Source organism: Amblyomma mixtum, chromosome 6 (assembly GCF_055824585.1).
Source record: "Amblyomma mixtum isolate Tamu chromosome 6, ASM5582458v1, whole genome shotgun sequence".
In the NCBI taxonomy this organism is placed as follows: Eukaryota; Metazoa; Arthropoda; class Arachnida; order Ixodida; family Ixodidae; genus Amblyomma; species Amblyomma mixtum.
In genome coordinates this window covers 76,746,266-76,771,995 of record NC_143017.1, presented here as the reverse complement: position 1 = coordinate 76,771,995, position 25,730 = coordinate 76,746,266, and the positions used below count along the sequence as shown (strand labels likewise).

Below are 25,730 nucleotides of genomic sequence, written 5' to 3'. Positions count from 1 at the left end.
AACAGCCGAGCGCCAAGTAATGTGAAAGAGCGGACGCGCCCTCCTCTCCCGGCGCCCGTCGGAGGGCGAGCCCCAGCTCGCCCGTCCCTTTCTAAAATAAATGCTTTTCTGTTCTCAGCCACCCGTCTGAAGGGTCGTTCTTCTCCGAGCTCGTCGAACACTCACGACATGGTGTCAGAAGTGGGATCCGGGCTTCGCTAAAGAGATTCTCGCCGTCCTCAGCGGTCGGAAGGAACCGTGATGGCAGAAGCAACTGCGAGTTCGGGCTTTGCTCTGAAGCCGCCCACAGTTTTCACTTTCGACCGAGCGTCGGAATGGCCAGCCTGGATTCTCGAGTTTGAAGACTACCACTACGCATCCGGTCTCAACAGGCAAGACCAGGAGACGCAGGTGCGGACTCTGCTCTACGTGATGGGCCGCCAAGCCAGGCAAATCTTCAGCACGTTTTCGCTCTCCGCTGAAGACGCAAAGAACTACGACCTCGTCAAGGAGAAGTTCGATTCGCACTTCGTTCAGACAAAGAACGTTGTCTACGAATCAGCGTGCTTCAACCGGCGTGAACAGGAGCCCACAGAGACGGTTGACCAATACGTCACTGTGCTGTACAACATGGCGGGCAGGTGCGATTATGGTGAACTGCGGGATCGACTCATCCGCGACCGTTTTGTCTTGGGCCTCCGTGATAAAAGACTGTCAGAAGCGTTGCAGCTGGATGCCGACCTCACCCTCGTCAAAGCTCTCTCCAAGGCTCGACAGAAGGAAACAGTGCATCATCAACAGCAGCTACTTCAACTTCAAGCCGCGGAGGGAAGCCCATCGGTCAAGACGGAAGGCACTGCTTTGGATGCTGTTGCCCGCACAAAGCACAAGGGAAAAAATCGCACGCGACCGGCCAGTTTCGCAAAGACGAGCAGCCAGTCTTGCAGCTACTGCGGGGGAACGCCTCACCCTCGTCCTTCGTGTCCGGCTAAATCCGAAAAGTGCTCAAGATGCAAAAGTAAGGGACATTACGCTCGCGTCTGCAGAAAGTTTCCCTCTAAAGAAGTCTTAACACTCGAGCAGGAAACCTCAGCACTTTTTCTCAGCGCTGTCCATCAACCAGCCACTGCTCAGAACGACATCAGGCTCGTGGAAATCGGCATTAACGGATTTCCATTGGTTGCCAAGATTGACACAGGGGCTCAAGTCTCCGTTGTGCCTGCAAATTTTGCCGGAGTTCCCAGAGATCTCCATCCGGTAAAAGAAACTTTGGCAGGACCGACGGGGAAAGCGCTTCAAGTTGTCGGAAAATTTGGCGCAACTATCAAATGGAAGAAGCGAAGTTCCGACCAAGTCATCTACGTCGTTCAACATCTCAAGCACCCGCTCCTTGGATTACCTACTATAGAGGCTTTGGGCTTGGTGAAGTTCCTGTGCGCAACCGAACGCATTGAGGAGCGTTACTCCCAACTTTTCTGCGGACTAGGTCAGTTGCCGGGCGAGTACACCATTTGTCTCGAGCCGACAGCCGTGCCGTACTCCGTGACTGTAGCAAGGCGCATTCCTGTACCGCTACGAAAAGCAGTGGAGCAGGAAATACTCAAGATGAGGGAGCAAGGGGTTATTCGTCCTGTTGAAGGCCCTACGGACTGGTGTGCCGGAATCGTTCCCGTTGTGAAGCCGTCAGGAGGAGTCCGAATCTGCGTGGATTTCACTCGCCTCAATTCATCAGTCCTCAGAGAAAGGTTTCCTCTTCCGTCAGTGGAACAGTCACTCGCACTACTAGGTGAGGCTGCAGTATTTTCTCGACTTGATGCCAACTCGGGATTTCACCAAATTCCTCTTTCTCCGGCATGCCAAGAGCTGACTACTTTTATCACGCCGATAGGGCGGTTCTGTTTCACCAGACTTCCCTTCGGTATCACGTCAGCGCCGGAATACTTTCAAAAACGAATGTCCGAAACTCTCAGTGGACTGACTGGAGTAGTCAATCTCATGGACGATATTCTAGTTTTTGGCCGCGACCAAGCGGAGCATGATAAGAACCTGGACGCGACACTAAAGCGACTCGTTTCATCGGGATTCACCCTCAACCACACAAAATGTGTTTTCAGTGTTAATGAGGTGACCTTCCTGGGATGCGTCATAAACCGCCGAGGTATCCGTCCCGACCCTAAAAAAGTCGAGGCAGTCAAGTCACTTCCTCCGCCAAAAGACGTCGCCGGAGTCCGGAGGATCTTGGGAATGGTGAATCATTTGGCAAGGTTTCTGCCATGTCTGGCCGAGAAAACCGCACCGCTTCGAGACCTCCTCAAAAAGACATCAGAGTGGACCTGGGGGCCTGCTCAGGAAGTAGCGTTCATGAGCATCAAAGACCTCCTGTGTTCAGAGAAGTGCTTAGCCAAGTATCATCCAGACTACCCTACAACACTGTCAGCGGATGCATCAGCCCATGGTTTGGGTGCAGTCCTGCTACAAGCGCAGCCAGATGGATGTGAACGCCCAGTTGCATACGCCTCGAGATCTCTAACAACGGCAGAAACGCGCTATGCTCAGGTTGAAAAGGAAGCCTTGGCACTGACATGGGCAGCCGAACGCTTTGAAGAATACATCCGTGGACTCACGGCAACATTCCAGACTGACCATCAGCCTTTGATCACCCTTCTGGGAAAGGCCTCTCTGGATTTGCTGCCGCCACGTATTCAACGCTTCCGCATGCGCCTGATGCGCTTCACCTATACGATGCAGTATGTGCCAGGGAAAAGCCTTGCAACGGCCGACACTTTGTCCAGGGCACCCGTAGCCAGTGACCTGGTAGCAGGAATGCTCACCTGCGACGAAGTCAGTGCCTACGTAAAGGGAGCTGTCATCGGACTTCAAAGTTCCGCCTTCGATCCGATCAAGAAAGCACAAAACGAGGACGAAATCTGCCAACGTCTTCGGTGGTACTGCGTGCACGGATGGCCGGAAAAACGCAAAGTTCCAGCTGCTTTGCCACCATTCTGGCAACACCAAGCAAGTCTATCCGAAAACGATGGCTACTTGCTATATGGAACACGCTTGGTTATCCCTCAACCCATGAGAGGAGAAATTCTCGCTCGCCTACACGAGGGGCATCAGGGAATCGAGCGCTGCAGAGCCAGAGCCAGGCAGTCTGCGTGGTGGCCGGGGTTATCCAGTGAACTCCGCCAAGTCGTCTCTAACTGTCAAATCTGCGCTAAAACGCGTCAGCAAAATGCTGAGCCGCTCCTGCCAACATCCATTCCCGAGCTGCCTTGGAATATGGTGGGCATAGATCTCTTTCAACTTCATGGCAAGCTGTACCTCATCTGTGTGGACTACCACTCTCGGTACCCGGAGATAGCGCTTCTAGCTTCCACAACAGCAGACGCAGTTATAAACCACCTCAAGAGCTTTTTCGCTCGTCATGGAATTCCTGTGACTGTGGTTTCCGACAACGGCCCTCAGTTTTCGTGCTCGGAGTTTGCGAAATTCGCGAAGACGTACGGTTTTACCCACATCACGAGCAGCCCCTTACATACGCAGGCCAACGGGGAAGCAGAGCGAGCGGTGCAAACAGTAAAACGCCTGCTGAAGAAGGCAGAAGATCCTTATCTTGCGTTGCTGGCCTACAGAGACACGCCGGGACCAACAGGCTTCAGCCCTTCGAGACTGCTCATGGGACGACGGCTGCGCACACGTGTTCCGACATTTCCCGCTCTCTTCGCACAGCGGGGTAGCGAGAGCAAGCAGGCAGCCGCAAAGGATCGCGAAACCAAGGCGCAACAGAGGCGAAATTTCAGCTCGCGACACGCTGCCAGAGAGCTGCCGGTACTCCCGCCCAAGACCCAAGTTTGGGTGAGAGACTTCGACTGCGAGGGGGAAATAGTAGAGCAAGCCGGGACCCCACGGTCATACTGGGTAAAGACAAGCCGCGGGACCGTGCGCCGCAATCGGCGGATGCTGGTTTCCTGGAAGCCATCGCAGAGTCGAACGACGCCGCCTCCTTCTCCCGCTTTCCTGGGTTACGACGGTGAAGACTGGCTATTAACACCAAGAGCGTCGCCGACAGAGGACGACGGGGGAGCTCGACCGCAGCGCGGCAGTAACTCACCGCCCGAGACATCACACTGCACTCAAGCTGCGGCTGCAAGGGCGCCAGTTGCCGTGACTCGCTCCGGGCGTAGTGTCTTTGTGCCGGACCGTTTCGGGGGCATCGCCGTGGTATCCGCTAACGGAGGGGGATGTGGTGTGCCGCCGGCTAGTGTAACAGCCGAGCGCCAAGTAATGTGAAAGAGCGGACGCACCCTCCTCTCCCGGCGCCCGTCGGAGGGCGAGCCCCAGCTCGCCCGTCCCTTTCTAAAATAAATGCTTTTCTGTTCTCAGCCACCCGTCTGAAGGGTCGTTCTTCTCCGAGCTCGTCGAACACTCACGACACTAGAGACCTATGAAAAGTGCCTCAAAAATTTGCAGCACACTACAGAAGTGAATTCATAGCAGAGGTATGCAAAAGCATACGTAGTAACGATGTATGGCGATTAATAATAGCAAAACGATTGCTGTAAATACTTTTTGATGCCATAAATAAGAAATGGGAATAAGGAGCGACATATTAAAGCAAACTGCGATCAAGCTACTTTTCCAGTCACAGTGGCAGCCAAGCTGGTAACAAGTCGTGTCTCCGGTGCATTTTATGTGTTTGAACACTTAATTAGGAAGATAGCATTGCTGAACATGCCCATAACCTTGTCACAGTGCACCGGCTGTATCACGATGTAACGGCCGACAAAAATGAATTTGCGATGAGACAGCAGCAGAAGCATACAGCAACTGGCCCCTCCCGAGTGCACTTGATAAACCTACCATTAGCGAAGTATCTGTCGACTTTCGAGCTGCCTATACAGCCTTATCACTGACGTCCCTATTTCAGAGGCCTGCACCCACTTTCTTTCCATGTCTGTACAGCCACTCTCACTTTTGCCCCTGCACACCACATATGCTTTGTCTCTACGAATCAAGGCTGTCAAAAAGCAGTCTTTTTTTCCCTTCCTCATTGCTCAGATTCCTGGTCACAAAGCTCTATAAAAAAGCGGTGAAATAAAATTCACGCTATATTCATGACTTGGTTCCAAAAGTAACGTAAGGTGCATTAAGACGACGATTCCATAAAAAAAAAACTCAGCTTATATAGTGCATAAAAGCAGAACTAACCACGCTCTCACAAAACATTGCATTTAACCAGCAGCACAGCCATAAGTTTCTTTCAAGCACGACAGACCTGCGTCTGACTCTTCAGGTAAAGGGTCGGGTGAAAGAAACATTTTTCACGGTGATAACGTTCACATTTCAAGAGCGAAGGGGATTGCAGTTGGTTAGCGCATGGGGAAAGCTATCCGAGCTGCACGGCAAAACATGTGCCGGAAGTCACGCGTTTCCACAAGGACTACTGGGAATTTTTGGCCGATGGTGCAGCCAATAGTAAGATTGGGCGCAGAGTAGACTAGTTCAATGTCTGCTGTGCATGCGCAAGCGAGCTGAGGCGGCGATTAAACATTGAAGGGGAGCCCTCACGACTGGCATCAAAAAATGTGACTCAACAGCCTCTACTAAATTCTTTCCTCCCTCAACAGCTGATGACGTCCTGGTCATGTCCTGCACTAGTCCACCAAAAATGAACCACCGTCATGAAAGAAAAATTTAGCACAAAAATTTACGCCTCTGAAAGTAAATTCACTGAAACGAGCTGCAAGTCGCTACATGCCTGTAAATGCACAGAATAACTTGCCATGCACGCAAAGCGCACAACATACGAAACTACAAAGACAATGTTAGCATCCAGTTGTAACTGCACTATACCTGTGTAGCAGATAGTAGGAACGTGCAAATATTTGTTAATTTCAAATGTTCGGTCAAATAGTAAAGTATTCGATATGCAATCCGATCTGAACGTTTGCTATCCGAAAATTTGAAGTATTCACAACAATGAATAACAACCCCACCGCGGTGGCTCAGTGGTTACGGTGCTCGGCTGCTGACCCGAAAGACGTGGGTTCAATCCCGGCCGCGGCGGCTGAATTTCTTGAAGGCGAAATTCTAGAGGCCCGTGTGCTGTGCGATGTCAGTCAGTGCACGTTAAAGAACCCCAGGTGGTCGAAATTTCCGGAGCCCTTCACTACGGCCTCTCTCATAGCCTCAGTCGCTTTGGGACGTTAAACCCCAATAAACCAAACCAAACCAGAACGAATAACGTTTCTGGAACTCTTACTGCGTGTGGTTTCGGTTCAGCATCCGGGATGGCACAGCAGTGCGTGCCTGCGCTCCCACGCGTATGCCAGAGCTGGTCTACACAGGCTCGCGGCAACAGACGCGAGCAGATGGAAGCGCAGCGTCCCTTGTGGTGCGCACGCATCGTAACCGGCACGGCAGCATGCATCAGATTTAGCATAGTGCAGTCCGCTTCCACACGCCGCCAGTGTGCAAACAGCTGGCCAGCGCCTTGTGGCATTCTCAGGGCGACTTACACATGCACGTTGGCTCTCCACAGAAGCAGATAGCACTATGCTAAACATCTCTAATCGGAGGATGCACGTCTGACTTCCGCGGTATGAATTTGAGCTGGCTGCAGTTGCCGCAGCCGCCCTTCTCTGCGAAGGCAAAATTCCGATGAAGGTGAAGTGCACTGTGCCATGTCAGTGCACGTTCAAGAATCCCAGGTGGTTGAAATTTCCACAGCCCTTTCCTATGGCGTCCCTCATAGCATGAGTCACTTTGGGACGTTAAACCCCATAAAGCCAAGCTAAAACCAATGGAAATGCCTAATGTGCCATTCAACCTTTTTTGTGTGCCAGAAGTATTTGAATTATTTGCTCTGAACCAAGAAACCACTACCTGCATATGCCTAGTAAATAGGCATATGCATGCACCGCTGTATCAGTACTACCGTAAAAACCCGCGAATAATATGAACTCGAATACAATACGAGGTGAAGTTTTAGAGACACGAAATGGGAAAAAAAAGTTTCACCCGCGTATAATACGAGTAACACAAGCTCATAGAAGACATTTATTCAAATTGCATCCCGCACTTCACTTCAATTACTTTCTTCTTCAGTAGCGCTTTCTTCGGACATTTCTTTGTCTGACAAATCATCCCAAATGTACTCATCTTCCCAGCCATCGAGGGCGTTCAAGCTGCCGCACTTCTTAAGCCCGCTTCAGCCGCCCGGTTGGCGTCACTGCAGGCTCACCTGAGCGCATCCACTCTGCGTAGCACCGCCTGACTGCATCCTTGAACGGTTTGTTTACACAATCATCAAGCGGCTGCGAAAGCTTCGTCGCGTTCCGCTGCACGCGAAAAGGGCTTCTTTCTGTTGTGGCCATCCACGAATGCTTCCTTCGACGACACCAAACTGCCTCCCGGCCGCACCGTTGCCGATGTTCTCCGCAGCTAAAATCGCTTGAAAGTAGCCGAGTACTGTTTTCGAGACCGTGACATCGTGCTCCCTAAAACAATATCCACTTCACGAAGCGTGCCTTACATGCGAGCACGTGCGTTGTCAACAGGCGCACGGCACACCGCGACCCCCCGGCGCACCCAACGGATCAACAAAGAAATGACGTCGTGACGTCGTTTGTCGAGAGTAACGAAGCCAAGCCGTAGCCATGTGCCAATAGCAAAGCCAAGCCATAGCCACGCCGCAAAAACGAAACCAAAACTTCGAGCAACTTCGAAAATTTTTGTTCGTATCAGCATATAGTACGAGGCGGAAATTTAGGACGCTAATTATGGGAAAAAAACCTCGTATTATACACGGGTTTTTACGGTATGTAACCAGAAGTGAAGAAAGTGGACTAGTCAGGCATCAAAGAGACAATGAAGGCTGCAGCGCTGCTATATACGAAATTTGTGGAGACGAATCGTAGACACCAGTCGTCGTCGAGTCTCCACAAATACATTTGGCTGGACGCGCTCAGCCAGGCGGGAACGGAACAGCATGCCGCCGGCCTTGCAGTTAAGCAGCCACGAAATCCAGTCTGCGCGTGCTTGCAGGCATGCGGGGCTGTCATCGTCTTCTGCGGCCGGGCCGCGATGGCACGCTATTGTGCCATCGCTATCGTGCCTGCCCCCCCCCCCCCCCCCACCCTCCAGCAATGAAGCCATGAGCGAGGTGGGAATGGCGAAAAGCGGATGGTCTTGGCGCAAATCGTACGCGACGAGGACTGGCACGGTCGGGTGGGCATGCAGCGGCACAGTTTACGATGACGACGGTGTCAAGGTGAGCAGGTTTAAGGCGGTCAACTGAAATTGTGTCCTCTCGGCCGTTGATGAGCAGGAGAAAGTGCTTAGGAGCATGCCGGAGCACTTGGTACGGACCGGTCGTATGGTGGCTCTAAGGGCGGGCGTACGGCGTCGTGGCGAACAAAGATGTGAGTGCACCGCTGAAGGCCAGGGGCGGATGTGGACATGATGAGAATACTGGCGCGGATGGGGGGGAACGACAGTGCTCACAGCGCTACGTAGACGGAAGGCGTAATCCGATACGTCAGCAGGTATGGGTGGCTAGGGCTCGAAGAATTCGCCAGGGACACGGAAGCAGCCACCACTGCTGCTTCGAAGGAATAGAAGGGTATCTCAGAAACAAAATAAGGGAGGAATAACGACTCTTCCCCAATGATCACCGAGTTCGTGGTGGCAACACAAGCAAACAAGCTCCGCAAACAGGAAAGAGAAATGTGAAAGTGTGCTACAAGAGGGGGAAATGAAAAGAATGCAAACAAAATTAAAATAGCAAGCTAGAAAGCCATGCAGCCATATTGCCTGCCACATCAGCCTAGGCTCTGTCGAAGACAGGAAGAGAGAAAAATGTTCAACTATGTCCTTTGAAAAATGCTCTATCCACTTTCAGGGACCTTCTCAATTTTGGCGGAAAGGTTTTTTGAAGTTCCTTGTAGATTCCCTTTCCCTGGCACACCAAAATGAAGGTAAAGTCACATATTCAGGCTCTGTGTAACGGCTTTCACCATGCTAAAAAAATTCCAGTGCGCATTACAAGGGTGGAATGACAAATAGCCTCTTGAAGCAACCATAGGAGCAGGAAAAATTGCATTTTGGAGCAGTAAAAATCAGCTCATACATTTATAGCATGCACAGTCACTGAAGTGTGCTCATTGTGTGGGATGAACATAATTCACATGTGCATCCAAATGGCTCATGACAGGCAAAACTCGCACTGCCAGTATTCCGTAGTTCCAGCAGTCTCCACAATGGATGCACGAGAAAACAAGACACTACCAAGCTTGACAAACTAACGCACATGCTTTCCACGTTTTGGTAAGCGGTCTTTTCAGCATAGATGACAGCACAAAATGACTGTAGGTTCCGCGTTTACACAGCCTTTCTAACAACAGCATCATGTCGGTGCATGACTACAAAGATTTTGTTCCCACTGTCATGCCTCCATAACTTTCTTTGATGTAAGTGGTTATGTCCACATCTTACGATGCGTAGGAACACCGAAGTATAGACACGTAGAAAAGAGACATGCAACTCGCATCCATTACCAAGACTTGCCAAAGATCAGAAAACAACAATTTGTTATTCCTGTTTATGGAAACAATTTAACTAGAGTCAAACCCACTTAAAACAATACCAGTTAGAACAATATATCGGATCTAACGATGGATACTGCGGTACCACCAGATTTACCAGTTTCCTATGCATGGTAATATAAACCACTTATAACAATGCTGTCATAGCACATTATCGGTAATGACAATGTAATCTGGTCACTGAGAGCCAACTTTAAAAGAAACAAAATAGGGAAACACTACAACCACATGAGCCAAACCACGCCAGCAACACAAAAGCGCACGCACGTAAACTTGCAGAGCCAACTGAAGTATCGAGCCGATGCAGCAAAAGTGAAAAGAGCCCGTGATCATGTGCAAGGAGACACCAGGAGTGTCAGGGATGCTTGCATGCAGTGGCGTCACAGAGGGGGAAAAAAAATGAAGACATTCCCCTGCGCCAGGGTAGACGAGGAGGAGCAGTTCATTATTAATGATTCTGAGGGTGTGCCGCTAGTAAAAAAAATGTGCCAGCATGTTTTTTTTTTTTTCATTCTGCATGACGGGTGGCCGTGAGAACGCACACACTACCCCACTCTCCCCTATTCTTCGTTAACTTGGCCACATCCTTCCCTTCGCAGGCTGCATGCATCTTGAGGGCAGGTGAGCTGTTGCATCAATCCCTGCATTGACCACATGCTCTCCATCAATCAGATGCATGCGGTGTGTTGTTAGCATGGGTTTTCTCTTGTCTGCAGTCGCCATTCCCTCGGTCCTGCAAGCTCAAATAACACTGGAGGGTCCGCCTGTACAACCACCACGAAGCGTGACACAACTGCTGCAGAAGAGGAAGCATACGGCACTACTACTGGAAGTGAGGTGCAGCACTATGAGAGACCACAAGAAAGGTCAAAAGGTGTGTGACTTGGAATGCAAGTATGGCCTGTCAAAACCGATAATACTGACCATCATCTGCACCATGCACAAGCTGCCTGAAAGCAAAAGCCGTGCCATGGATGACAGGTGGAAAAGGATTTGTATGCGGCTTATAAAGATGTAGAAGGCGGTCTCTGCCAATAGTTTCTGAATGCCAGAGTGATGAACCTGCCAGTCAGTGGCCCTATTTTTGCAGAAAGGGTGAAGTACTTCGGACACCTCCTTCAATAACACTAGTCAGGTGGTGACAGGATTTAGCGGTTTGAGGAAAGGCACAGAATTGTGTACAAGGCTATCATGGGTGAAGCCGGCTCGCTTGACGTCGATGCAAGACGAAAGTGGCTGGAAGAAATGCTGCTCTAGATTGGAGAAGCATGTGCGCACCGGTGTGCATACAACTGAGACGAGACTTGGCTCTTCCTCCAGATGCTTCCATCCAAGACACACACAGCAAGATATGTGTGACTGTTTTCCTCTATTACAATATAGAATGGAGCGATAAGTTCCCTGTCTTCATCATAGGCAAATCGGAAAAATCCCTGCTGTTTCTGTGCTGCCTCGTAAATTACAGCTCGCTACTGCCACAACAAGAAAGCCTGAATAACACGTGAGCTTTTTCACGAGTGGCCTGTTGAGTTCTATCAACGGATGCGCCAACAAGACAGGAAGGTGGCACTGGCCCCGGAGAACAGCAGTGTAAAGAACAATGGATGCAGGCGTAATTGTGAGCTTCAAGGCACTGACACTTCTTGAGCAGGCTTGTGCTGAATCTGGACCTTTCTTTGTGGACACTGAAAGCAGCTCATCTGTGGTGCATGAGCAGAAGTCAGCTCCTCCACAGCCAAGAACTGCTTCAGGATAATGGGCTTCCCTTGGGATGCCAGTGATGCAGAGGCTCACAAACTCCCAACGATGCAATCATGATGAAGCTTTGGTTATCAGTGAACGGTCATGATCGTTGCACATTGGGACTTAAACTCTTGCACATCGATGATGCAGTCGAGACAAATGAAGACCTCACCGATGAGGCCATCATCGCGGCTGTCACCGGCACGGACAATGACTCTAAACAGTAACATATGCAAGCTGTGTCCCACCAGAAGGCCTCATGTGTGACTAAGTCCATTCAGGACTTCATTCCTGCTAAAGATCTACCAGTCGGCTATGTGCAGTAGTTAGGCGCCCTGCAGAGATATGTGAACTCAATTGCTGAGAAGCAGACAAAGCTGAATGATTACAGATTTCTTCCTGCAGGCCCTGTTCCTGTCATTAAATGCTTTTCTGAAGTTTTCTTTTCTCACGTTTGTTATAAGTGGGTTTGACTGTAATGTGAACACCAGCAATTTCTATTCGTCTCTGTACTGACAAAATAAAGGAGCAGAATATGAGCGAACTTGTGCGGCAGAGGAAGGCCACCAAGTTGCTTCAAACGCAGCAAAACTGTTGAAATGCTAATAAGACCTCATTTATAACATCACCAGCGCTTTTTCACACCTGCCAGTTAAGCGTACAGTATAGGTTACAGTCACCTTCCCACCGGGTTGTGAGCAAACTGACCCCTATGACATGTGGCAGTTCAATTAATGACTGGTCTCAAGAGGTTGCTCAGGAAGAGCAATCTGGGTCGCACAAGCCACACCAGTGGCAGCACAGGGCAGTGGCGCATCGCTTAACTGTTGCACCACTGCACCAGGAGTCAAATGGGGACTCCCAGGGATCTATGAATGTAAAGTCAAAGTGAAAAATTCTGGATATAGGGCATTAACCCATTGACGCTATAGTTTCATAACCTTAAGATACAGCTAAGGTTTGTCCCCTCCAATTTTTCTCATGATATTTGGCCCGTCTCCATATGCAACAACAGTTGCCGTCGGCCATGGAGGAAGGAAATTCCTCTATGCCACTAGTTATTCCACATGCTATTATGTACCACTGCAGTATTAAGCATCCATTGGTAATGCACTACCTGCGCTTCAAAAAAGAAACGGCTCCAGCCAAGCCGCAGCAAAGCAAAAATCTCGCAGGAAAAAGATGAAACTTGGGTGATCCTTTTTTCTTTGTGCGCAAGGTTTTGCACTGTGCAGAATGGCGCCAGTAATTTTTTAAGGCACAATTTGCTGTCTATGACACAAGATGGTGTCTACAAATCCCCATGACGCAGAATGGCCCAAATGGAGAAGCCCCCCCGCATTATGACAATAATGTGAAGAGCTTCTATGAGCAGTTCCCACTGAGTATAGCCACTGTAACTATACACTGAAGTTGCGACAGGTCTCACATAGATCTAGCATGCCATGGCAGTAGTACTGCTATGGATGGCAGAGGTTGAACTGACAGCAGGCACAAGTTATAGATAGAACTGTGAAAGCCACTGTGCTACACCGCATTGAAACAATGTCCTACATACTTTCAAACATCATTAAAGAGGAGGTGCAAAGTGACCAACCTGCTGCCCACTGCCCTTTTCTAGCCGATCCATCATCTCCTCAAACTGTAAGTGGTTGATTTCCATCTTTTTCGCCTGCTGTGTGAGCCATTTCTCATCCTCAGAGTCCATGTCATAGTCCGGGATGTCCTGATCCATAGCGAAGGCTGTGCAGAGAAAAGATACCGTGTTAGCTAAAGCAGGCACTACTATGAAGAATGAAATGTGAAAAGGAGGCTAACAAAAGCACCGATCAAATTAAACATGACGCAGGAAAAAAACAACACTGAAATAATGATTTCTAAGTGTACAGCTGAAATGTGCTCGAAAGCATGCAACAGTCGCAGTCAACACAAGAATTAAGAACGTTCTAAAGCTTCGAACAGAATTTTCTAGATTTTTGAAGCCCCAACAGCACCAACATTTCTAATAATCATTAGGTCCTTCTCAGGTATGACGTCCGCGAAATGCACACAACCATGACGGCCAGAAAGTGCTGATATTAGGGCAAGTCGCACAGCATCCACTAGGCAGTTTCAAATTCCATGCCTATGTTAATAACTTCAAAGCCTGCATCTTCACATACAAGTCCGAGGTCAACATCGCTACCATGGCCTTTCAATTCATAAACTGCACATACGCATTCCCGCTGTCCTTTTAAGATCGTATCTTTTATAGTGGCATGCTGGGACCACAAATAATGCAATGCCTACTCCCGAGAGCCGGTGAAGACCTTCGGTTCTGTAGTGCTAAAATTGAAAAGCACTGCAACATGCACAATGGCACCCCCCTAGATGCCAGGCCAGGCAAGAAGGCCAGGCCAGGCCCATCGTGTAAAGCACCACCAGGAAGCCACAAACAGGTCGTTAAATCATTTCGGTTCATTCGTCGCTTTTCCTTGGTGCCTTTGTTCCAACAAGGGGTGCAGAATCCTTGTCACACACACTACAGCAGTGCTGAACACTCTCCTTGGTCTAGCTGCTATTCTTGTATGACGGTGTGTTTGTCTCAGGGCTGCCACTCTTCATCCCAAACAGAGCACCACCACTTCCACTTAGGTACACAACACACACACGCGCACTTAAAAAACCATGGTCATCACCTAGCCACAGCAGCTGTTAGCGCAAACTTGAGCAGGCAACCACCTGTAAACTGAGAAGAACTGTATAACTGTTTCACACGTAACAACCAGTGCTTCAGGTGCTTGAAAACAATGTCAGGTGGAACACAGGCCATACAGTTCGCGGGTAGAAGGCTTGCTGCAATTTTCCACAAGGGGCACAACACTCAACGTGGCGAAGGTCCTGCTTGTGCCGTAGTCTAGTTTCAGCAGGCAGCTGAAGGTGTGCACCAAATCTTCTAATCCACTCATATGGTCGGCGAGTCTGTTGCACTTGTATCAAACATGCACAAAGCGAGTCTCACTGTTCTTTCCGACCAGAAGTACCCTTCACAGCTTCAGCCTGCATCATGTTCACCTTGGAGTGAAGTGAATATGTTCTTGCAGTAGTTTTGCAGTCCTCGGAAACTTGCCCGGCCACCACAGCGCACGGAAGGTAGGCTGGTGGTTCCTTCCGATACATTTTTCCTTTGTCACCGCATTCTCTGCTAGGTGGTAATGCACTTCCTACTTTCTCCTTGTGGAACACAGCTGTTTCCTTGTCGCTGGGGTGTGATATCAAAAACATCGACTTTGTGAACTTTGAGGCCTGTTTCTTTGCAGAGAGCTGCTCTCCTGCTTTGCATCAGTGTACGTATGACGACGGCTGATCAGAGTCCTTCGGAACACACTGAACTTGAACCTGTTGTGCTGCTTGGTGGCCTGTAGACACTATAGAAACACAACTTCCACAGTCCGCCGTCTCTCACTGTGATAAGAAGCAAGAGTGACTCCAAACACACTAGGCTTAGTCACCGACTTGTACTCCATGATGTTCAACACACTGAAGCACTCACCAAAAACGTTGCACAGCCATGGACCTGGCACTAAGGTGCCTCGTTATTGCCTTGTGTGATGGTGTTATCCATCCAAAGTTATGTGGTGTTATCCATCACACTGTCAATCAACACTTTTAGGTATAAAGACTGGAATTACCTTCTGCACACAAAGACATAAGGTGCCATGCAAAGCATCCACACAAACTTTTTATAACAGACTTGAAAGAAACACATTTCAGCTGGCACACCAACGGCAGGTTTGAATAAAAGATGCAGAGCTAAATTCTCCTCTCACATGTGATAGTGTATGACGTATCAACAACAAACTGTTCCAAATGCATCAATGGAAACATGAAATCCCGCACAAAACACTGTTTTGGGCTGCATCGCACATAAGCAACTAAGACCATCACGCGCCTTGCATCTAATAAATATGTGCACCTCCACCAAGAAGCAAAAGTCAAAACTACATGGTCAAGCCAAGCATCCAGCAGGAAACACGAGGATGCCATGCATACTTCTTTGCATAGATTACTGCAAGACCGCCAGCAATTTCGATACTCAGGTTGATACAATGAACGATAAGTTATTTAGGAGGGGAAAGTTGCAAGAAAATGCAACTGTGTTTGAAGACACTAGAAGTACAAGTTAACAAACATGCTCAGGGCATTCACTTCAAACCTATCTGCTGAATACAAGCTTCCATTCACGCTTTTGTTTGCATTTAGAGACCAAGAATGGAATTGTTCTATATGCTTTCAAACAACTTTACTGCACTGATGGAGAAAATGGAAATTTGCACAGATATGCTGTCGACCGGCATACAAAATATTATATGTTAAAGGAGGAAATACACAGGGCATAGGGCTCAGCAATTACAAACCTGCTAGCAGTGCTGAATAATGCATGAATGCATACATGCATGCCACAAAAGCTTTTAGTCCACAAATGCCGAAAAAATACAATTTCCTTGCAGCTTTGGTGTGTGCAGCTGTATTCATAAGGCAATGAGGCCAGGTTCTGCATTTGAATTTCAGGCATGGTTCATTCATGCCTGTGCACATTTGTACTCAACAAGGAAATTGCACCTGAATCAAAATAAACTCAATAACTATAAAACACTAACAGGGTAATAAGCCAGAACAGCTTAACAAACTAAACTGGCTACCTCAAGTAAAACCTATACTGGCACATATACCTGAACTTACATGCACCTAAACAAACACCTGTTTCCTGCAAATATAATTTTGGATAAACCTATCGCTATCAACTAAGAAAAACTGAAAAACTGAAGCTTTAATCAAACCTGGCCTCGCTGATTTTGATGAGTACCTCTCATACTACTCATTTCCATTAAAGGCATAATTAGAATATTAGAAAATTAGAAATTAGACACGAAAATTAGAATAGATCTGCAGTTTCACTTTCCACTAAACTTCTGTTTCAAGATATCCTGCCCTGCATACTTTTCATAAGTTCATAAACCCCTTCCTGGATAAGCACACCTCAAGTGAAAGCAGTAGGCGAATACAATGCATCTGATACAAGAATACAAGCATCCCAGCAAAGCTTCTTGCAATAAATATTACATAACAGGTCCAGCTGATGAATAGCGCCCACCTGCTACAAAACAAGCCGAACACAAATTATTATCTGCCGATGCCACACCTGTTTTGAAGCAATTGCAGGGTGAATTTTTTTATGAACAAAGAGCTAGAATTGATGAAAAATGAATGAGAGATACACACGCAGTGCTGTGCATTCTTTTCTCTTCATTTTGCGCTCATTTGGTCACTTTGACGAAAATCAAGCGACACCAGCCACACCAAAAAATTTACTCTGCCAAAACACAGTAGCACCAAAAAACAACAGTTTTGAAGTACGGCACTCTCATCTAGCATACGAAAGTACCAGAAAATATGGCTGAACAAAATTAAGGAGAACTGTGAACTGTGGTAGAGTGGACGTGCCAAAGCGACACATGGGCTATGAGGGACGCTATAGTGGAGTAATTTAGACCACTTAGGGTTCTGATTTCTGGTGTGTAACATCCCAAAGCAACACATAACAGGTTCAGATTACATCAGAGCACCTGGTGTTCTTTAACAAGCGAGACATAGCACAACACAAGGGCATTTTTGTATTTAACCTCCATCGAAATATGGCCGCCACGGCCATAATCAAACTTGCGACCTTGGGATCAGCAGCCGAATGCCAAAGCTACTGAGCTGGCTCACCTAAGGGTGCCACACTTATCGTTTCCATCCTCCCACTCCAAATTAGCCTGCTTTGAAACACTTAAAATAAAGCAGAAGTAACTTGCACAAACCCACGGGTCAATTCTGCTTGCAATATGTGCAGCAGAGGAACGCATTTCACGCAAGAAATAACGTATTTCATGCTTCAACAAGGCACAGGTGTTATACACAGCATCATGGTGCTAAGCATTTGTGTGCAGTGCGAAGTGTTTTTAGTGTGCATAGCACATTGCTTTTCGCATGGTTTTGCAATGCCCTGTGCAGTTATGTTTCACAATTAAATGTCACAGAACTGCACGCACAGCTTTGTGTTCACTGGTCTTTGAACCTGCTTCGTTCTACACTTCACTTTACATAACACTCCGTTCTAATCGGAACCGAGCACACCATGTTGTAAAAATACAGTGCACAGCAGAATACTGCCACACAGTCATCCATGAAGGCATCAATGTGCAAGAAGGGCTCAAGTGGACTTACGCTGCATGTGTATGAGTTGCCTCGAGAGCTTGTAATTTGGAGGGTAGAGCTGGTCAAACAGGTCACCGTCGATGGTGTACACTTCGGGAGTGGGAATGACCAGCTCCCCCGTATGACCAAATGCTTGCTGTGCTGAGATGGCACGCTGTAGGTGGTGTTCCTGCGAAGTGGAACAAAAAAAAAACAATTATTCAGACACAGCCAGAAGCAAATGTAAACAGGAAAGGCCAACCAACTTTCTAAAACTCATCCAACTTTCTAAAACTCAGGATAGCTAGGAATCAAGTTGACATGAAGATGCTTTAGGCCGGAACATACTAGAAAGAGAAGCAGCAGCAGTACACGCTTCCAATCCCGACACCTGGCTACTTCTTGCCACGATGGCGCTCGAACATTGAGGCATATATTAGTCAGGAGAAAATGGGTGCTTATGACAAAATCTTACAATATCCAGACAACAATTAGGCCTTCACAATCAAGTAGCGTTTGTAGCTGATCGAAATGCAATATTTGTTTTTAGCAAGAACCCCTGCTCCTGAGAAACATTGCACTTGAAACTGGTTCCTGCTTCACAGGTCAAAGCATTCTAAATGCCATGCCACTTCTTAGTATTTTATGTCTAATGAATAAGACAAATAAGCATTTTGCCTTTATGTTTACATAATACATGCTACAAAAGGAGATATAAAAATATAAACTATTAATTTCATTTATATTTCATGCTGAAGGCAATGTCAGATTGCAGCACCGTAATATATGCATAGTGAGCTTTAAAAAACCATCCTAAAATAAGGAAAACCCAGCCTTTCATTATTCAGTGACTCCAGGACCGAATTGCTACTTTGCTGTTATTTTCTTGTAATAATAGAAACTCAACACATGATGGATATTTTCCACCTCCTGATAGTATGAGAACAAAAAAAAAAAAGGGGAAGTCTATCATTATACCAGGAGGCAGTATGGCCAACACAGCTGAGTAATATCTCATGTACACAGTAGCACATTCATGTTTTCTCGGTTTTCTACCGTATATGGAAACAGCACACAAAAACCCACTGAACTGTCAAGCCAACTGCAAGGCACATTCTAGACAAAGCATATTCTAAAATCTGGTCACTCTAAGCATTAAAAAAAAAAAAAAAAACTGCTGAGCTCCATCATAATTCCACAGGATTATGTGCATGATGAAAAAAAACATTTTCAACGGTTACCGATAACAAATGGCTTTCGAAAATTTGGGAAAGCATGCACAGACTTTGGCATAGAGGGCCCAGGGGTAGAGAGATGTAAGCTGGCTGAGAATCTCATAAAGTTAAGCTTGCTTTTAACATGAATGTTAGCACATGACCACAAACTAGGTAACGGATCAATTAACGACCATCATATTAAAAAGCCTGCGACTGGTGTTTTTTAAATGTATTGGTTGTAGAACAGCCACAAACGGATAAACGAGCCTACAGGCAACATCAACAATGCAGGAACAACTAAAATCCAAGAACCATTACGGTGCTTTATGTCAGGGAAACTACTTTGCTACCGAAAACATCACAGCCAGCAAGAAAACGTCATAAATAACTGGCTTTGGACAATACTGAAACAGATACACACCTGGTGGAATAACAACGTATTCAGGAGCAAGCTAATTAAAGAGTCCTATTGCAGAGACAACCAAGCTGAACTGTTAATGCATAGCTAACTTCACTCATCACAAGCTCCTCAGCTACACATTGCAGTACCATATATAATTTAGCGCTACAGATATCATTATCACGGGATTTACAACGCAATGCCACTAAGCTCTCGTAGGTGTAACTGGATAGCCTCACTGTTTGAATCACATTCAGGCACTGAATGTGAAATTTGCCGCTACGCCCAAGTTGGCATGCGACTAAGAAAAACAAGAAGTGGCGACCTCACTTCAAGCAGAAATAATTAAATGCCCCTGTTTCACCAAGTTGCAGAACAACTATGTGTGATCACATACTACGGCAATGAGTTTAAGTGCCACAGCTCTGAATAAGTGACGCACGAAATTCAGTTTTTAAACATGAACCTGAAACACAGTCAACCACAATGCCTTCGTTACTCAAGCAAAGACAAAAACAACCAATGACATATTCCCACTGCCCTTTACGATCCTTATAAGCATCCCAAGTTTGCAAGTTAAGCAGAGGTCGGATTTTAACAGCTCTACTTCTCATTGAAATTTCACACAGGGTTTCTAACAATGGCGCACTTTACCATTAGCAATCCCCACAAAACATTTACTCGCTTCCCTTTGCCCCATTTTGTAGAAGAAAGAGAAATGGCATCATGTAGTAAGCGGAATCATTAATTATGTTTCTGCGCGCTTCCAAGCACAAAATAATGAATAAGGCCAACGCAGACTGCAGCAAAGAGAAGTATCAAACATATTCATGGACGCAGCTAAATGCTAAAAGTCACAGAAACACCCAGTTCAGGCCTGACACATGTGACATCTCACGAAAAATATGAGCAGCACACAAACGCCCACCCCTCAACAAGTCCCTAACACTACAGGCTCCTAGAACATAACATGCTTTCCCAATTACAGTGGCATCACACACAAATGGAGATCTGGTAGCAATTGCCCACTTTCATACCGCAGAAGTGAGAAGAAATATTCAAGTGGACAATTAGCATCGGAATGTAAATGAGAGGTAACTGTTTTTACAGCTATAATCTGCCCAACAATTGCAACAATGCTTCATATTACTAAAACAAGCTCTAGCTTTGTATCAATCACTTCAAAGGTATCTACAGTCATGAAAAAACAGAAGCTCACAAAAATTAAGCCCTTGAGTTGGTACCACCATGCATTTGCAGCCAAATAGAGTGAATATTTACGACAAAATAGTATAGAAATTTCTGAATTTCATTAACACACACACTACAGCATATGCCTGCACAACAAGAGACTCAACCACATTGGAAATGAGACTTGGCAGATACACGGGGCAAATGAAAGCAATAAATGAAAACTGAACAGCTATGCACTATTTTCTTTCTCTCCTCCTTCAAAACCAGCATCCCTGAGCTTCTTTTTTGCACTCAGCACACACTATTTCTCAATTTTCCATGGCACACAGGGATTAAAATAAATTTTGTGTGCTTCAAAAGTTTTAATGAAATGCATAGACACTGATGTTAAGGTGCTCCAAAATTAATTTCTTGATAGTCTAATATGAAACTACAAACTGAAAACTGTGCTCTGCACATGGACCCCTCAGTGTTGGACCATGTTTTCAGGTAATTAGAAAAATATAGCTTTTTTCATGGTTCCCATGTTTCAAGAACTTGTGTGGCCAACTGTACATACTAAAATATTCTATGATACATTTTCAACATAAAAGTGTGTTTCTGAACACAAACGGGTTGAGAATCTTGGTAAAGAACTGCTTTCCAACAACTTACAAGAGCTCCTGTAGATCTTTCATTATGTGACTGCTCATTACAATAATTTCTGCACTGCTCTTATTTTCCTCATACCTCTTGACATGATAGTTTTGAGATGTTTCACTTTGATGAACATTTCCTAGCACGAGCACCTGACGTTATGCCTCTCTTCTATTGTCAGGCATAAATAATAATAATAAAAAAGAGACAGACCTCTTCCAACAATTCCAACAGTTCATTTTTCTTTTCCTTATGTCACCAACTTGGCCCTCAATGCAATACCATTTCAGTCTTACATATTTATCATGACGCGTTTCTGGGCATGCACGTTTTTTACTGTGATAGCTGTATAGGGTTCACAGTGAAACCATGACAAATCATAACGAAGAACTCTTTTCTGCTGGCCACAGAGGATGCTACTGAAGTGGGCCCTGACCCTGAAGCTACGTCTCAGTCAAGCAGCTGGGGACATTAACAATGCGATCAACATAGAAAATGTGATCAAAGTTGGCCTGAGAGCTGGCACACTTATAAAGGGGAGGGGGGCTTCTTCACTTCTAGGAAAGGAGAAGAGTATGGACATTTTTTTTAAACTAACTTTTACTGTATCACTGAGTTCAGCAAGTCATAAACAACTCTCACTGGTGTAGTAGGTGTAGGCTTGTCCAAAACGGGAAGCAGTTAAAATATGACCCTTTGTCAGAGTTATCTAAATTTTGTTCCATACAAGCCAAAATATGGTGCTTTCTATGTGGTTCTTGATGGGAGCCTCATCATGACATGCAACGACAAAAAATGTCCCCAAAAGCTGGAACACTGCTTGGTTTAAATTTATTGATGTGGTACTATCTCGAGACATTTTCAGCTAACAAGCAAACAAAAAGAAACTGAGCATGCACTGTTATTGAACTCCCCTACAGGTATGCATTCAAGCACGCCACAAGCTACATACTACACAAAGTATTTCTGATTTGCCCGTTTCTGTAAATGCAGTCATAGGTGCATCCAGAAAAGGGAGAAAAATCCACTTACAATACAGGCAAGCATATGAACAGCATTGACCAAATGCCGAGCTGAACAATTTTTATTAAAAAGCAAGACACACAATGCTTATACACACACAGTGTGTCTATTCACAAAAAAAATTTTTCCGCTGATGCTAAAATTCCATAGATTTTAATTAAAATCTGGATGGAGTAATTACCAAGGAATTCGAAGATGTTTTCAGTGTTCTATTCTAAAGAACCAAGGAGATTTTAACGCATTTGAAGTGAATATTTTGTGTGGATAAGAAAACTTAGACCACTAATAAATTGCACCCCCATGAAAAGTCAGCAGCACGTGCCAAGACGTATTGGAATGAGGCAGAATGCGATGACAATAGTAAATGGAGGATTAAATTCCTCCAAAATTAAATTTTCTCACGAATGCACTCAAAACTCTGTACATAAAGAAAGCAAGGTGATGCTCACTAAACAATTTGTGTACAAAGACCAAATTTTTGCACCTCTGTCATTAATTAATGAGTAAAGAACAAAACTAGCAAAAAAAAAACACTGGCTGCCTTGTCAGCCCTTCCTTCAAGCAGATTAAACTACATATATTAAAAACTACAGACACAAACGTTTTCAATATGACAGCACGGCAATAAGCTAACAAGGTAAAATATGTGTGAGGCATAGAAATATTGTGTGCTGATACTCGGCACCTATATAAAAAAAAATCACTTTCACAACCAAAGAAATAAAATTTTGTAAACGAAACAGTTAACTTCAAATCGTCGTTTTATCACGCAGCAGCTAGCTGTCGCAGGCCCTTTTAGCTTCACATATGTTGATAAATTTTCAGCCTCCTCTTTAATCGTATAAATAAACAATCAATGCTTATGAGCAGGCCCGAGACTTTAGTAGTGATGTGGTCTCAATATGTGAAAATACACAAGTCAACACAAGTCAATCTTTAGCGCAACGCAAAATTAAAACAGAAAAATAAAATGAAGTGCCTGAGGCGAGCGTATAAACAAAGCCGATGCGCACGAAACCAGCGAGCAGTAGCAAATGGGACACACGTGTACTGGTTACTAATGTAAACAACGCCGGCAAGCAAAGCCGACACTGCCCTCCACGTTATTATCCAACATCCAAAAATTTCCGTCAAGAATAAAAAGAATTACGGATGCATGCTACTAAAGGAACGTTCACCAAAACAAACAAGCAAGCATTGCAGCTGGTCATGACCGTGAAATCGGCGATACACTGACCGTTAACAGTTGCTTTCACGAAACAGCAAACACTTATCACACTCAAATTAACCTAACTAGCGCTTAAATCTACACAATACTGTCAAATGATGCTTCGACAGTCGTCCAACAAACTTGTTTCTAAAGACTGCACTCACGATAACGCTAAAATGTGCGCGCTTATTGAGGGGAAAACCGCCGACAGTTTCCAGCGCAAAGAACACAGGGCGATCGCAGAGATGAGCGAAACGTAACATCACCGATCGAAATAAATGCCAGGCGTGGTTTATTTACATCAAAACAACCTGAGTCAATTCAGAATCACATGTGACACAGAGAGAGCACCACGTTTGGTTGAACGACCGCGCAGACCCGTTTGCGCGCAGCTCTAGCACCAAATGTAAACAACAAACTGCGCAAACGATCAAATACACTATAAAAACACGTCGTGCTTTCCAGTAAACAGACACAGTCCACGATACAACGGCATTTAACGCGAAACGTGCAGAGCAAAACACCGGAGAGAGATTTAACCACCCGCCATTGCATGTCAGCGACCAATCAGGATTGAGAGTGGATTCTTTGTGAAATGTACTCACGCATTCTTCCTCTTTTTCCATTCCCGTTGGCATCTGAGGCACTGCTCTGTTGATCGCAGCAAAATCCGGAAGATCTGGGATTTCTTCTGACCGGTATATGGGCATGGGCTTCGAGGCGTCGAGCGCCCGAGCGCGGAACGATAGCTTGCTCATCTTTGCGAGTGGTTCTTAGTCCTCGTAAGAGAACCACGAGGCCACGCGATTGCAAGGCTGATAGCAGTCCAAAAAACCCGTGTAAACGGGTTTTTATGGCTCAATTAGAAAGAGTAGAGTTTCTAAATTTAGTCCATGGTGAAGCTGGGTATCTCACCTCCATGAAGAATGCATAATAAGCGCTTTACTCGAAGGTATAGAGGAAATTTTTCGAAGACCATCATGGCGGACGACAGCCATGCAATCCCATCAACCTCCTCGAAGTTGACGATGCACGTAGTGACATCTGTTACACAGAGTGAGAACTACGTAAATGTTGTTTTTAATCAACTTTCAAACTTTTTAATCCCCTTCCTACGAAATAATAACGACAAGAAAGCTTCTTAACAAAATATTAGTGTTTTAGGTTATTCAGAAGGAGTACTTGGGTAGAATTTAATATTATATCACTTTTGTTTTGCTGAGAAACTTCGTCGTGGAGTAGCGTCACGCACGAAGTATGTTGTTTACGTTTATTTGAGTCGCACATTTCGAGTAAAAAGCGTAACTTGTTCTGTACAAGGTAATATTTTAATATAATGTCACCTCAGACTATGCACGTGCTTACGAACCCGCATGAGATTTCTTTTTCTGTATATTCCTACGGGCCATCGCGCGGCCGCGCCCGCCCGCGCTAGCGAGCGCTTCTGAGCGCGCTTCGGCGGTGGCGCCATCTTTGGAACGTAACGCAAGGCGCGTAAACCTGAACCGCGCCTCGCGCCGATTCCTGGGGAATTCGCGCTAGCTGCTGTCGATGCCGCAGAAGTATTCTCCCTAGCGGAACTGCGGCGGGCGTGAAAGGCGTACTTGCATTGCCCGATCAAAAGCCGATTGTTTTGATTCTCCGCGCCTTTTGGTTGAATACGCTTGACCGAAGAGTGCGCTGAAGTGCCCCCATGTTCGGTTGGGCAAGCATCTTTTGTTTTTCTTTCAGCGATCTTACTAGTCGATCGCAGTTCGTGAATGCTCATTCAAACTCTGTACACAAATATGAAGCATAAGTTTGCTACTGTTTGTGCCTTTAAAACCCAGTGTTTCACGTTTAAACAAATAGAAATATACGAGAACGAATTGTGACCGCAGATTTTAATACCCTCCGGGAACAATCAATATATCCGCCAACGAATCTTAGGGCGGCCGGAGCGGTGCGTAAGTCCGTGACCCTCTCTTTCTCGCGGTATACGGCGAGAACGCTAGCGCCTGGCTCGCTCGCAGAATTTCTTGTGCTTCGGGAATAATACGAAATTCTGAAAATGTGCAGCTGCATGCGTAATATATTTATAAAGTGATCTGGTACCTTGGCAGGAGTTTTGTTGACATTCTTTAACGTCCCTTAATTACTGAGCGTTATGTCTTCAACGTTAGGAACCAACGGAGAAAACGTTCCGTTTATTCGGTTTACGGTGTTTGTGTGCGCACGCGGTGCGAATTATACGATCACGATTTCTGCCCACGCAGAAGTGTTTACATTTGGCTCTCGCTGCACCGATTGGGACTAAATTTTGTTGCACTTTGGGTCACGTGCACATATTCAAATTTAGGCCCTCCTATTATTTAATACATGCATGTGTCGTCTTCATAATCTTGCCACTCCGTATTGAAAACAAGCATATTATAAAGTTATTTGGGCTCTTAAGAAGGCAAAATTATTGTTACATCGGAATGAAATTACGCCAGTAAGGTGAGTTTTGCAGTTTTATTTCT

At 46.0% G+C, this 25,730-nt stretch overlaps 1 protein-coding gene across 1 annotated transcript in view; it reads right to left on the bottom strand.

Annotated features, from left to right (window-relative positions):
- E(Pc) (Enhancer of Polycomb) overlaps positions 1–24,325 on the bottom strand; it is a 59,416-nt gene extending 35,091 nt beyond the window's left edge. The window contains exons 1-3 of the mRNA XM_089548240.1: positions 23,835–24,325; positions 17,580–17,739; positions 12,928–13,073 (exon numbers count right to left, since the gene is read on the bottom strand). Coding sequence (XP_089404366.1) covers positions 12,928–13,073; positions 17,580–17,739; positions 23,835–23,987 — 459 coding nt within the window. The 5' untranslated portion in view covers positions 23,988–24,325. The remainder of the gene's footprint in view (positions 1–12,927; positions 13,074–17,579; positions 17,740–23,834) is intronic.
- Between the last annotated feature and the right edge of the window lie 1,405 nt (positions 24,326–25,730).